General features: G+C 44.6%; 1 protein-coding gene across 2 annotated transcripts in view; it reads left to right on the top strand.

Moving 5' to 3' along the window:
* The first annotated feature begins 4,863 nt into the window (after nucleotides 1-4,863).
* CGRRF1 (cell growth regulator with ring finger domain 1) overlaps nucleotides 4,864-14,340 on the top strand; it is a 28,985-nt gene continuing 19,508 nt past the window's right edge. For both annotated transcript variants that reach the window (XM_040969519.1, XM_040969518.1), the window contains exon 1: nucleotides 4,864-5,092. In XM_040969519.1, coding sequence (XP_040825453.1) covers nucleotides 4,989-5,092 — 104 coding nt within the window. In that variant the 5' untranslated portion in view covers nucleotides 4,864-4,988. The remainder of the gene's footprint in view (nucleotides 5,093-14,340) is intronic.

The following is a 14,340-nucleotide window of genomic DNA, read 5'->3' as shown; positions in this document are numbered from 1 at the left end:
TGTGGGATGTTGAGCAGCAGCGCTGGGCTCTGTACCCCCTAGAGACCACTGCTCCTCTGAGACAACACAACCAAAAAGGCCTGCTGCCATAGCCAAAAGGTCAGGCGGGCAGAGGATCGTCGCTCACAGTGATAACCATGAATGTGAATAAAGCTTTTAAGCTTTGGGACACATACTAAGTATTCCCATACTGGTGCTTAGCTTATTAAGCCACCATGTGGGCCTCTAAGTTTTATAAGTTTTCACAAATTCTTGAAGCGCCATTAAGACACACACACACACACACACACACACACACACACACCACATTGGTGGTAGTAAAAGTGGCATTTAATGTGCTACCTGCAGTAGAGAAACTGAGGTAATGATCCAGGAGTATGCCTCCCAAGGGGGAGAGGGAGTCAGTCTTCCACTTCTGAGCCAGTGGAGTGTGCAAGCAATCCTGTGCACCTTTGCTAGCTTCCTCATCGGGGCTGGAATCTCCAACGGGAGCAGAGAGCATCACGGAGACATCAGCATAGCTGGGGGATTAGAGAGCCTGAAGTGATTTAGGTTGAGTAGATAGCTTTCCTGTAAAAGGAAGTGGGCTCTGTACCCCTTGCCGTGGCACTGGAGCAGCGACACTCAGCAGTGGTAAAGTGAGTGTTGGAGGGGAAGAGGCAAGAGGACGGGAAAGAATGATAACAAACCAGAGGGTTAGAATCCAACCTCAGCGAGTGAGAGCTACGTCCAGGAGTAAGCTATTGTTGAGTCCTTACACTTCTGCAACAGAGGAGTTTAAACTCTGTCTCTTACAAGTAATAGTGTTTTGTCCCAAGGCCAGGTACCATGGAAACTAGGAATTTTCTTTGTTCATGGAGAAACATCTTTGAGGGAAACTTTTAAAAGGTGCATTCCCCACCATTGATACGGGTTTTGCTTCTTTGCCTCCTGCCACTATGGCAGAGCACTAGGGTTCTTTTTACTTTTCCTCCTGCCACTATGGCAGGGGTAAGGGTCTTTTTCTATCTCAAAACCCCCTCCCGTCGCTAGGACGGGAGTCTTCTCTTCTCAACTTTTCTAATAAATCTTGCTTTAAAACTAAAAAAAAAAAAAAAAAAAAAAAAGTAATAGTGTTTTAGAACTTCTAGCCAGCCTGCTTAGAATAAAGAGTGTTTCTACCACCTTTTGCAGTTAAATATAGGTATAATCCTGAAGTTTGGTTAATGTGTGTGATGTGAACCTTATAGAGACTGATGTGTCATTTTCCTTTCCTTTCTTCTTCCCTGATCACAAGAATCTGGTCATGATGGCTGGAGCTGAAACAGCATCTTGGACTTTGAGGTGACCTTTGAAGTGAAGACTACAGGTGGTAGAGCCTCACGGGAATCTGGGTCCATGGCGCTGTGGAGCACTGAACTGTGTCAACATTAATTTCCTCTGGACTTTCACCTGAGAGGGAAAGAGGGTAAGGGACAGACACACACACACACACACACACACACACACACACACACACAGAAAATGTTTATCTTGATTAAAATACAATCATTGTTGGTTTTCGGTCAGATATAATTGCTTCTAATGAATATTCCACTTAATTGAAAGTCCTCATCAGTATCCTAATCAGAGCTAGTATTATTTCTTATCTAGGCTTTCTTCTCAATCTCGTCTCACTCAGTTTTCTACATAATAGCCAGTGTTTGATTCAAAATACAAATCCAGAAGCCAGGAGCTTCTTCCAGCTCTCATCGGAGTGCAGGGTCCCAAAGCTTTGAGCCATCCTCGACTGCTCTCCCAGGCCACAAGCAGGGAGCTGGATGGGAAGTGGAGCAACTGGGACATGAACCAGTGCCTATATGGGATACTGGTACTTGAAGAGGGCGGGGGGTGGGTACTAGCCAATTGAGCCATTGTGCCAGCCTCTGCTCAAAATTCATTGGATTTATTTTATCTTTTCTGTTAGATGATAAGCTTAATTTTAAAAAGGCATGCCACATTTTTTTTATTGTATCACAGGTGCTTTCAGTAATGCCTATCTAACACTCAGTAAACTTTTTCTTTTTTAAAAAAGATTTATTTGTTATTATTATTGCACCAAAATAAGCTTATCTTCTCATTCCATTTTCCATGAATTTTTTGTAATGCTCAATAACATGGAAATCAAGAATTTTTGGCAGTGGATTGAAATATACACTATGAAAATTCCATTTTGTCAGCATGGAGCAAGATGTGCTGGAGATAAAGTGTATGGGAAATAGCAAAGTTGTCCCTGCTGTAGCAGATACTCAGATGGGGAATCATAAGGGCTATGTCAGGATCTAGCATGACATAAGCATAGCCATTTTATTCATGACTGTTGTCTTGCCCTGTGGGTAACCCTGACTGTCATCCCCAAACCCGTGGGATAGGTAAAGTTGCTAGGAAACGCTGTCAGGTTTATTTGATGAGCTCAGACTCTGCAATGTCTCTTATCTGAAGCCTGGAATGTTATTTGAAACAGCCCAGGTATACCTAGTTAAGCTGTGGTCACCTTTGTGCAGCCTAACCTAGGTGCAAACGCCTTACTACTGACTGGAGGTGTGCAGATTGATATGTTTTGTGCTCACCCAAGACCAACTCCGTACATCCCCCAGTGAGTTACATGTTGTCCTTTCTTCAGTCTGCTCTCACATATAAAGTTTTTCTGAAACAAGTTAACTTTGTATTAGTTCCTGTTGTCAATGAGAATTCTCCAGCAGGATCAATCAGATTAGGGCTCAGTTTTTCCCCACTGCTGTTTTGGGACTTGATTTTCATGTTCCAGAGAGTAAATTATCCCTACTCCTCTATTTTCTCCTTTTCTAGTATGCTGTTGCTATTACTATTTGTTCGGTTTTTGTTGTTGCTGTTGTTTACACTTTTAGTTTTTTTATAGTGTTAGTGGAATATGGAGAACCAACAGAATCAGATCTATTTAAGGCTACTTACTTGGAAATTCTTCAATCTTTCCTTTAGTATAAATTTTTTTTTGGATGATAAAATCACTTTTCAGATGGGCCAAAAGTTTTGTTATGTGACAGTAAAAATACAGTAAAGCTGAATGAAAGAGTTGGAGTACAAATTGATACATTTCTAGGGAGCAGTGCTTTTCCAAATTCTGGAAAAATATGAAAAGTCTCCCCTACAGTAATTTATTCTGAGATAATTTCAGGCTATTTATTACAGTTTCATTAATAGCAATTAAAAACTTTTTCAACAAGTGAGAACTGATGAAATATGTTAATTTAAAAATATGCTGAAGAGTCCGGCAGAATGATTCACTTGGCTAATCCTTCACCTGCAAGTACTAGCATCCTATATGGGTGCTGGTCCATGACCCAGCTGCTCGGATTCCCATTCCAGCTCCCTGCTTATGGCCTGGGGAAGCAGTGGAGGATGGACCAATATCTTGAGTCCCTGTACCTCCTGGCTTTGGGTCAATACAGCTCTGGCTGTTGCAGACATTTGTGGAGCAAATGGAAGATATTTTTTGTCTCTTTCTCTCTCCATAAATCTGCCTTTCCAGTAAAACAAATAAATAATTAAAAAGAGTTGGGAGGGGTGTCAACTTTGGGGAGCTGGATCAACCAGAGATCTACTTTCTGTACTTAGAAGCTTCTGAGTGATTTAAGAGGAAAAAAATGCAATTGTTACTTTGAATGAGGGCCAAGTGCAATAGCCTAGCAGCTAAAGTTCTCCCCATATGGGCACTGGTTCTAGTACCAGCAGCTCCACTCCCCATCCAGCTTCCTGCTTCTGGTCTGGGAAAGCAGTCGAGGCTGGCCCAAAGCTTTGGGAAACTGCACCTGTGTGAGAGACCTGGAGGAGGCTCCTGGCTTCAGACCAGCTCAACTCCTGCTGTTGGGGTGCTTTGGGAGTGAACCATCAGACGGAAGATCTTCCTCTCTGTCTCTTCTCCTCTCTGTATGTATGTATTTGACTTTGCAATAAAATAAACAATTATTTTTAAAAATAAAAAAATATGAAAGAGCTCTAATTTCAGCAGTACAGGGGGAGAGGGAGAGTCTTTTTTTTTTCTTTTAGATCATATTTTATTTTATTTTGGAAAGGCAGAAAGATCTTCCCTTCATTGGTTCACTTCCCAGATGTCTACCAAGGTTGGAGCCGAGCCGATCTGAAGCCTGGAGCTTCATCTAGGTCTTCCACGTGGGTTAGGAGCCCAAGGCTTTGAGTCATCCTCCAGTACTTTCCCAGGCCGTAAGCTGGGAGGAGCTGGATGGGAAGTGGAACAGCCGAGCCACTAACCGGCACCCATATGTTTCTCTTAGAAACAAGACAATTGAGACCGACGCAATAGCTCATTGTCTTGGTTCTAAGAGAATTTTTCATAAGCAATTCTGATCTAAGATCACGTCCAATCTGAGGACTGCCAGGGCTCGTGAACATTTCTTGTGTAGAGATTCCTTTGTGTGTTTTCTAAATTTCTTAGTTAAAACTGGGACAGCTAGGGGATTCTTTGGCTTTGTAGTACCCACGATCTAATCCGCAGGGTTTCGGAATTTGGAAACAGTGCGAGTTGTTTTCGGACAGTACGTCTCTCGGACATAAGGAAACCTGCAGATCCTGATCACAGCTCGCTTCAATTAATGTTTGAAACTTCCGCGGAGCAGCGAAGACCCTCGGGCCAGACCAGCCAGAAGAAGCTAGCTAGCTGGGTACCAATCTTGAAAGTTGAGGGAGGCGGTACTACCAAGGGCCACGCCCCTCGGCGGAGCCAATGACCGGAGACGGGAGCTGAAGGGGCGTGGCGAGCCTCGCAGGCGACGACGTGATTGGCACTTGACCTGACGCGGCCCACGAGGCTGCCCCGGCTTCTAGCTCCGGCTGAATCCCCGGCGAGTGCGGGCCTAGGAAGTGTGTCCACTCCCGGGTACCGTAGCGGCTTTTAGCCCGGGCCGGGCGGGCTGGGCTGGGCTGGCCTGGACTGGGCCGGGTGGCCGGAGCCAAGCTCAGTCCCGGAGACCCTGATGGCTGCGGTGTTTCTGGTCACGCTGTACGAATATTCACCGCTTTTCTACATCGCGGTGGTGTTTACCTGCTTTGTCGTGACTACCGGCTTGGTACTAGGATGGTGAGTGTGTCCCCAGGGCGTACAGCTTCGGGAGTGGAGGGGGTCGCGGCCAGCAGCCGTGCGCGCTGGGGAAGGGGGCCGCGGGGCGGCTGCGACTGTCGGGGGAGAGACGGGGCCGGGGGCTCCGAGGGGCCTCGCGGGGCAGGGAGGCAAGGTGGTCACCGCACCTGCGTCGCTGCCCTGCAGCCCAGGCTGGTGCCCCGCCGTGGCGGACACCCAGAGGACGCCAGGTCAGGGTATCTCACCCAGCTTTGTTTCAAAGGCGACCACACAGCCGAGAAGGGCCCGCTCCGGTGTCGGGTCTGGCGCTGGAAGTCCAGTGGGCTTCTGTCCCAGATCAGGGCCTACTGTATGCGCAGGAAACCGGAGAATGAAACCCCAGCTGGGAAACACCTGCCTTCAAGTGTTTGCACAGAACTTGTCACCAAACTTGGGGAGGGGGGAGCTTTTACTGGTTTCTATTCAAAGTCCAACACCACTTCTGAGGTCACCCTTAAGCAATACAGGTGTAAAAGTGGCCACTTGAGGGGCTCGAAAGGGATGTTAGGAAGAAGCGACACCCCAGGGGTCCAGGCAGCTGGTGGATGGGAGACCAGGAGAGCAAAGACTGTTAGATCTTCCCTGGGGCGGTCCCAGCCTACACATTCTCCTACACAGATTCTCTCTTTTGAGATCCTGTTGTCACTTGCGTTTAGACCTCAGAAATACAGCAGGCTGGCAGCTGTGACAGATGTTGGCCCCAAGTGGTGGACCAGTGTGGCCGGAAGCAGGCAGAGAGGATCCGGTGAAGGGGAGAAATAAACTGGGATTTTGGAGAATGAGTGATTTGGAATACGAAAGTTGAATGTGTGTGGTGCAGAAGGCATTTCAGAGAACACTTGGTGAGCAGAGCGGGAGGACGTGTTCATGATCACGCCAGGCTTCTTCAAACGAGGTCAGAAACACCCCTCAATCCACATGGGGAGGTAGAGGGAAAGTCACAAAGTTTCTGTAAACTTTTAAAGTCGTCCCTCCCTCTTACTGCCTCCCCCCTACCCTGCCCTATTTGGCAATAGTTTAAAGAAAGGACCCCCCACGCTGGTGAGTTTCCGAAAAGACACACCTCTTTAGGAGCTAAAGGAAATTGTAATATTTACGTGCTGCCCCCAGCCTGCCAGGCTTAGAATAGAAACCCCCTTGTATGTGGATGCAGGGAGATTAGGACAAGCCCTACCCAGTTTGTTGCTTTTGACCCATCAGATTTTATTACTGTTATTAATTTTAAGAGAGTTTGTAACTGGAATGAGGGAGGTGTTACCCAACGCAGCATTTTTAAATGACCATAATGTTAATGTCACTCTCTTAAAGAATGCAATTTCTCCATGAGGAAACAAAGTACTTAGTTGATCAACACGTCATGTGCTTAGATTTTTACTATGAAGACCAACTATTAGATCAGTCAGCTGTGTGTCTTTAGCTGATAACCAGGCTGAGCTCCGTGGGTGAAGGTTATTGGGAGTCTCAGTGTTTGTGATGGTCAAGAGAAGTCAGAGCAGTCAGATGCAGGTTAAATCTTGGTTCTGCTAGGTTTCAAAGATTTGAATAGTTAGCAGTTATATTGGTTTTTATATTTAATGGCTATCACTCCAGGTAAGTATGATTTTTAAAAAGGTGGGAGGCCAGGCCGTCACAATGCTTTTGGAAGTTTGGGTGAAGCACTATTGAGGGCAAGAAGCCCATGGAAGTGCCAGTTGGTCCTGGCCAGTCATTTTGAACACAGTCGAATCACTCTTTCCATCTGGATCAGCTTTGCCCAAGTAGGTAGGCTTACCATGTTTATTTGTAAACCTAAGCCAAGAGTACACATTTGCTGAGTAGAAAGATGAAACCTGCTTCTCTAAAGACATCTAATAGTACCACACCAGAGAGGTGAAAAAACCAACCACCTTGCTTTTCAATCCTTATCATTTTATTTTGTTTTTAACCTCCCCAAGCATGATCTGTCTAGGTCATCTGTTTTTCTGTTGTGGTTCTGTGTGGTTATGCTGGTTTCTTTCTGTTCCTTCTCTCCCCTGCTCTTGGCAGAGATTCATGAGAAAGCATGGCATTGCTGTTTTACCCACGTGGTCTTGCAGTAGCTCCACAACTCAAAGTGCCGTGTCCATGCTTCATAGTTTCAGGTGACAAGGATCCTGCTGGCATACTGGACCTCGCTCCTCCTGCACTTACTCTGTTTGGTGATCTGTGGGAGAATTCTAAGGCACCTTTCCTCTTGGCTGACTGCTGTGCCCCAGGCCTTGCCAATAAGGAGGGCATCTGCAAGGCTGCAAGGGCAGGAAAGGCCTTGCTGCTTCCTGTTTGCTCCCTTTTCTTGTCCGTCTTAGCCTGGCAGTGGAGGTGCATCCTAGCATGCCACTGTAGCATTTCCCACTCTCTGAGGGCAGCCTCCTTAAGCAGCTTCTGTGTCCCAGCTCCACAGGGACCCTTCTGCTCTGTATGCTTGTCCTGGGAGAGAGTGCTTCCTGCTGTTGCTGAGGTATTCTTCAGTGTCTTCCTGTTCGTCCTGTCCATTTTCCTACTGGTCAATTTTTTAAAATGTATATTTGTCTGTTAAAATAGCTGATTGGATTTTAGTCAACTGGTACAGAAATTATTGCTGTGAATGGGATCTTGAGGGGGAGGGAATGGAACTCTCAAAGACAAAATGTAGGCTGGTTTGGTTATTTCTTTAATTCTTGTTAATGAGAAATAGAATTTTGTTTTAACACCATTTTGTTTTCCTTTTTTAAAAAAGATTTATTTATTTTTATTGGAAAGTCAGATATACATATAGAGAGGAGGAAAGACAAAGAGGAAGATCTTCCATCCGATGATTCACTCCCCAAGCAGCCACAATGGCTGGTGCTACGCCGATCCGAAGCCAGGAGCCAGGAACCTCCTCCAGGTTTCCCACATGGGTGCAGGGTCCCAAGGCTTTGGGCCGTCCTCGACTGTTTTCCCAGGCTACAAGCAGGGAGCTGGATAGGAAGTGGGGCAACGAGGATTAGAACCGGCACCCATATGGGATCCCGGCATGTTCAGGGCAAGGACTTTAGCTGCTAGGCCACGGTGCCCGGCCCTTCTTTTCCTTTTTTAAAAAGCTTTTTTGAAAGGCAGAGTTACACAGAGAGGGAGATCTTCAATCCACTGATTTACTCACGAAGTGGCTGAACTGGGCCAGGTTGATGCCAGGAGCCAGGGGCTTTTCCCCAGCTGGCCACATAGGTTCAGGAGTGCAATCACTTGGGCCATTTTCTGCTGCTTTTCCAGGCGCATAGACGGCAGCTGGATCAGAAGTGGAGCAATCATGACTCCAGCCGATTCCCATGTGGGACGTCAGCAATGACTTTATCTGCCACGCACAAGGTCAGCCATGTGAGAAATAGGATTCTAGTAATCCATGGCTTGCCCATGATAGTTAACAATGTTCCTGGTAAACATCTTTGTTCTGAAGAGTGATATTTTGGCCCTACAGTCGGATCTACCTACAAGGCTGGTAGCTGACTGTAGTGCTCTATCCCATAGTGGAGTGCCTAGGTTTGATCCTGACTCCACTCTGGCATTGTCTTTCCGTTGGTGCAAGTCCTGGGAGTCAGAGGTGATGTCACTACCCATGTCGGAACCTTTCATGGCGTTCCTTACTGTGGCCTAGCCTGGCCTTGGCCATTGGAGAGTAGACTGACATATTGAAGAGCTCTGTCCTGTTCCCTCTCGAGTAATTTTTGAGTTCTGAAAAAAGTTTTTGAGACCAACTTTGGTGTTACTATTGCCACTCCAGGTTTATGTGTGTGTGTAAGTACACGTTTCCATCTTCTTACTTGTAACCTATATTTATCTTGAGGTTTAAAATGGTTTTCTTATTTTTTTTTTTTAAACCTTTTCTTTTTTTAAGATTTATTTCTTTTCATTGGCAACTCAGATACAGAGAGAAGGAAAGACAGAGAGGAAGATCCTTCATCCGATGGCCCACTCCCGAAGCGGCCGCAATGGTTGGAGCTGAGCCAATCTAGAGCCAGGATCCTCTTCCGGGTCTCCCACGCAGGCACAGGGTCCCAAGACTCCAGGCCGTTCTTGACCGCCCTTCCAGGCCACCAGCAAGGAGCCTGATGGGAAGTGGAACTGCCGGGATTAAAACCTGCACCCATATGGGATACCGGGCGTGCAAGGCGAGGACGTCAACCACTACGCCATCGTGCTGGGCCCTAAAATGGTTTTCTTATATATAGCATATAGTTACATCTTATTTTTTTTAAGATTTATTTATTTTTAGGGCCCAGCCCAGTGACCTAGCAGATTAAGTCCTTGCCTTGAACCTCCCAGGATCCCATATGGGCACTGGTTCTAATCCTGGCAGCCCTGCTTCCCATCTACCTCCCTGCTTATGGCCTGGGAAAGCAACAGAGGACGGCTCAAAGCCTTGGGACCCTGTAGCTGCATAGGAGATCCGGAAGAGGTTCCTGGCTCCTGGCTTCAGATCGGCTCAGCTCCAGGCGTTGCAGTCATTTAGGGGAGTCAATCATCAGATGGAAAATCTTCCTCTCTGTCTCTCCTCCTATGTATCTAACTTTACCATAAAAAAATATTAAATCTTTAAAAAAATATATATATATTTACTTGCTAGTAAATATAGGTAGGTAACTGTCATGGGTATGCCATGGATTTATTTTTATTGGAAAGACAGACTTACTGAGAGAAGGGGAGCCAGGAAAACAGGAGCCAGGAGCTTCTTCTGGGTCTCCCACGTGAGTTCTTTGCCACAAGGCTTTGGGCCATCCTCTATTGCTTTGTGAGGCCACAGGTGGGGCGTTAGATGGCAAGTGGAATAGTTGGGACCTGATCGGGCACCCATATCGATCCCAGGAATTGCAAAGTGAGGATTTAGCCACTGAGCCATCATGCCAGCCCACATCTTATATTTTTATATGATCTGATAATCTTTTAATTGGGGAGATTAAGTAATTTGCATTTGATGTGATTTATTATGATGATGAAATTGAAATCTACCACCTTGCTGCTTGCCCTGTGTTTGTATTCCTCTTCCTCCTCTGTAGTTCAGCCTTCATTTATGCTAAAGTTCTTTATATGATTCTGCTTTAGCTCTTTGTTGATTAATTAGCAATACATTTCTTGAGTCATTCCTTTAGGATTTGTGGTATACTTCTCACAAGTAATAAAGAGATTTAAGTGGGCCTGGCGCCATGGCCTAGTGGCTAAAAGTCCTAACCTAGAATGCGCCGGGATCCCATATGGGCACCGGATCTAATCCTGGCAGCTCCACTTCCCATCCAGCTCCCTGCTTGTGGCCTGGGAGAGCAGTTGAGGACAGCCCAAAGCTTTGGGACCCTGCACCTATGTGGGAGACCCGGAAGAAGTTCCCGGATCCTGGCTGCGGATCGGCATAGCATCAGCTGTTGTGCTCACTTGGGGAGTGAGTCATAGGACAGAAGATCTTCCTCTCTATCTCTCCTCCTGTCTGTATATCTGACTTTGTAATAAAAATAAATAAATGTTGAAAAAAAAGAGATTTAAGTAAGAAAATAAAAATATTTTCTGATAGTGTTACCATTTCATTGCTATTCGTTTCTTTTCTTCAAGACAGATTTCTGTTTGGGATCATTTTCTTTCTTTTCAAGAAAACTCCTTTTTTTTTTTAAAGATTATTTTATTTTTATTGCAAAGTCAGATATATATATAGAGAGAGAGAGAGGAGGAGAGACAGAGAGCAAGACCCTCCATCCAATGATTCATTCCCCAAGTGACCGTAATGGCCTGTGCTGTGCCAATCCAAAGCCAGGAGCCTGGAACTTGCTCCAGGTTCCCACACAGGTGCAGGGTCCTAAGGCTTTGGGCCTTCCTTGGCCACAATCAGGGAGCTGAATGGGAAGCTGGGCCACTGGCGTTAGAACTGGTGCCCATATATGGGATCCAGGTATGTACAAGGTGATAACGTTAGCTGCTAGGCTATAGTGCTGGGACCAGAAAACTTCTACCGTTTCTTACTCTACAGGTATATTGTTGATGAATTCTTTTAGCTTTTCCTAACTTTGAAGAAGTCCTTATTTTTTGTTTTGCAAAATATAGATTGGTTATTTTTTTTCCTTTTTACTCTTTGAAGATTTTCTGACTTTCACTGCTTCTGGCAATAAAGCTACTCTCCCCCTTATCTTGTTTTTAATGTGGTATATTTTTCATGGGCTGCTTCTAAGTGGCCACTTGGGTTTAAACAATTGATTATTAGTGCCATAGTATAATTTTCTTAACTTCTTGTGCTTTGAGATTCTGGAGTCTGTGAACTTGTCATTTTGAATGCGTTAGAGATGTTACTGGTCATTATATGTTCAAGCTCTTTATTTGTCTGCTGCTGCTCTGGCTTTCTGCTGTGTGTGCTTCAAACTGCTTGAAGCTGTTCCTTTTTTTAATTTATTTTTATTTTTATTTTTATTCAGTCTTTTTTTTTCTTTCTTTTTATGTTTCATTTTAGGTACTTTCTATAGTGTTAATTTTTTGTTTTGTTATGTCTAATCTGCAGTCGTTTCCATCGGAAGCACTCCACCTCTGGAAGTTTCTATCTTCCATATCTTTATCATCTGCTGAATCTTACATTTTTAAACATATGAAATGTAAGAAGTATTCTGATGTCTGTCTAGTAATTACATGTTGTCATTTTTTGGTTTTTTACAGATTAGTTTCTCTGATGCTGTGGGTACTAATTCTTTGGCTTTTTTACATACCTGTTAGTTTTTTAACACTGGATTGTAAACATTGTGAATTTTACATTATTGGATGCTGACTATTTTCATATTCCTATAAAAATTCCTAAGCTCTGCTCTTGGTCACAGTGAAGCTGCTTGGAAATGGTTTGGTCTGTGAGAGGCTAAGTTTGAGTTTTATTAGGCATAATCAGGATAGTTTTAGTTCTAGCAAGTTAAGCTTATCTAGAGTGGAAGTTTTGTTTACTTTGGTTGGTTGTTGCTGCGTTAGATTTTTTGGGCATGTTTTGAAGTTTTAGTAGAGGGTTCTTTGTTTTGTTTTATTCTGTTTCTGCTTTGTCCTTACCCTCATATTGAGCCTCTTTGTAATCATCACCCAGATTCCGGGGCCCCCTGTACCGGACCGCATGATAAATATTGGCCTATCGCAACTCTTGGTTCCAAAGTTGCAGACCGATATAATTTTGTTGTTGTTGTTCTAATTCATACCAGTTATTGACCTTATTTAGTGGCTTTTCGTTTATGGGAGTGTATAGTAATGGAATAATGGAGACTATCATATCCAGGTGTAGGGATACAATGCAATATGCATCCCTGCTTCCAAATCAGAGATGGACTCCCAATGAAACTGTTGGAAATGTGTAGACAATGGGATGCTGGACTGTCTGACGTTGTCTGTACCAGCAATGTCGGGGCACTTAAATAAGAGACTGATGGAATCATGACTCCTCATGAAGGACTATACTGTTGTAGCAGTGTGGGGAAAATCTGTCCGGGGGTGGGAGTTCGGGGGGGGGGGGGGGGAATCCCAGTCTCTACAGAATTGTACCATAAAATTCAAAAATTAAAAATAAAAATTTAACAACAACAGCAAAGAAAGTTGCAGACCTAGCCATGACTCGTTTTTGAGTAGACAGCTTGTGTCAACCTCTTTTCCTACTTGAAGACTCCGTGGCCACTGCCTGCCACCAGACTCAGAACACACTGACCCATGGCATTAGCCTTGCTTACTACTTTTTGTTTCTTTCCCTTTTTAATTCATAAAGGTATTTATCTTCAAATCTAGCTATTTCTCTCTTTTTCCAAGATTTAGTATAAAAGATTTTAAGCACATAAAACCCTGGAGAGAATTACGCAGGGGACTTGTATTTGCCTATGGCTTAGATTCTGCCACTAGTATCATACTATAATTTCTTTACTACATGTCTGTCCATCTATCCATTCTTCTGCTTGCACATTGGTTCATCTTATTTCATCTTGGGCTTCCAAGTAAGCTGAGCTCTTCATTCGTAAGTACTATCATACTGATAAATAAAGTTCAGTGTTTACTTTGGTTTACAGTTCTTTTTTTTACTTTTAAAATGGTGTCTGCATGCAAAGAAATATTCCAACTGTGGGGGCTGGTGCATAGACTCAGCTAGCTAATCTCCGCCTCCACGTGCGGACATCCCATATGGGCATGGGTTCATGTCCTGGCTGCTCCACTTCTACTCCAGCTCCCTGCTTATGGCCTGGGAAAACAGTAAAAGATGATTCAAGCCTTGGAATCCTGCCCATGTGGGAGACCCAGGAGAAGCTCCTGGCTTCAGGCTTCAAATTGGCTCAGCTTTGGTCATTGCAGCCATTTAGGGAATGAACCAGCAGACTTTGTCTCTCCTTCTCTCTGTTAAATCTGGCTTTCCAATAAGAATAAATAAATCTTAAAAAAAAATGTATAGACTGGCATTTGATGGTGCTTTGAAACATATCACCTATACAACTCAAGCCTTTAGTAAGATATAGAAAATTACCACCCATGTGGTAAATATCCATATATCCATACCCTCAGTGCCTACTCCTGTGCTTCCAGAAGCAACCATTGTTCTCTTTCTTCTTTTTTTTAAAGATGCATTTATTTTTATTTGAAAGGCAGATTTACAGAAAGGAGAGAAATCTACAGAGAGAGAGAAAACTTCCATCCACTGGCCCTGTGGTACCAGAATCCCATATGGGTGCTGGTTTGAGTCCCAGCTGCATTGCTTCCAATCAGTCTCCCTACCAGTGGCTTTAGAAAACAGCTTTGGGAGCCCGTCGCAGTGACCTAGTGGTTAGAGTCCTCACCTTGAACGCTCTGGGATCCCATGTAGGCACCAGTTCTAATCCTGGTGACCCAGCTTCCCATCTGGCTCCTTGCTCATGGCCTGGGAAAGCAGTCAAGGACAGCCCAAAGCCTTGGGATGCTGCACCCGTGTGAGAGAACTGGAAGAGATTCCTAGCTTCTGGCTTTGGATTGGCACAGCTCCAGCCGTTGCAGTCACTTGGGGAGTAAATCATTGGATGGAAGATCTTCCTCTCTGTCACTCTTCCTCTCTATCTGACTTTGCAATAAAAATAAATCTTAAAAAAAAAAGAAAGAAAGAAAAGAAAGCAACCTTGGGCCCTGTGTCCATGTAGGAGATCTGACTCCCAGTTTCGGAGCAGCCCGGTACTGGACATTGCAACCTTTTGGGGGAGCGAATCAGCAGATGGGAGATTTCTCTC

The sequence above is a fragment of the Ochotona curzoniae genome, unplaced genomic scaffold (assembly GCF_017591425.1).
Source record: "Ochotona curzoniae isolate NIBS_2020 unplaced genomic scaffold, NIBS_Ocur_1.0 scaffold_4701, whole genome shotgun sequence".
NCBI classification, from domain to species: domain Eukaryota; kingdom Metazoa; phylum Chordata; class Mammalia; order Lagomorpha; family Ochotonidae; genus Ochotona; species Ochotona curzoniae.
Note: the sequence above shows the minus strand (reverse complement) of the source record. Positions and strands in the feature narration are given on the sequence as shown.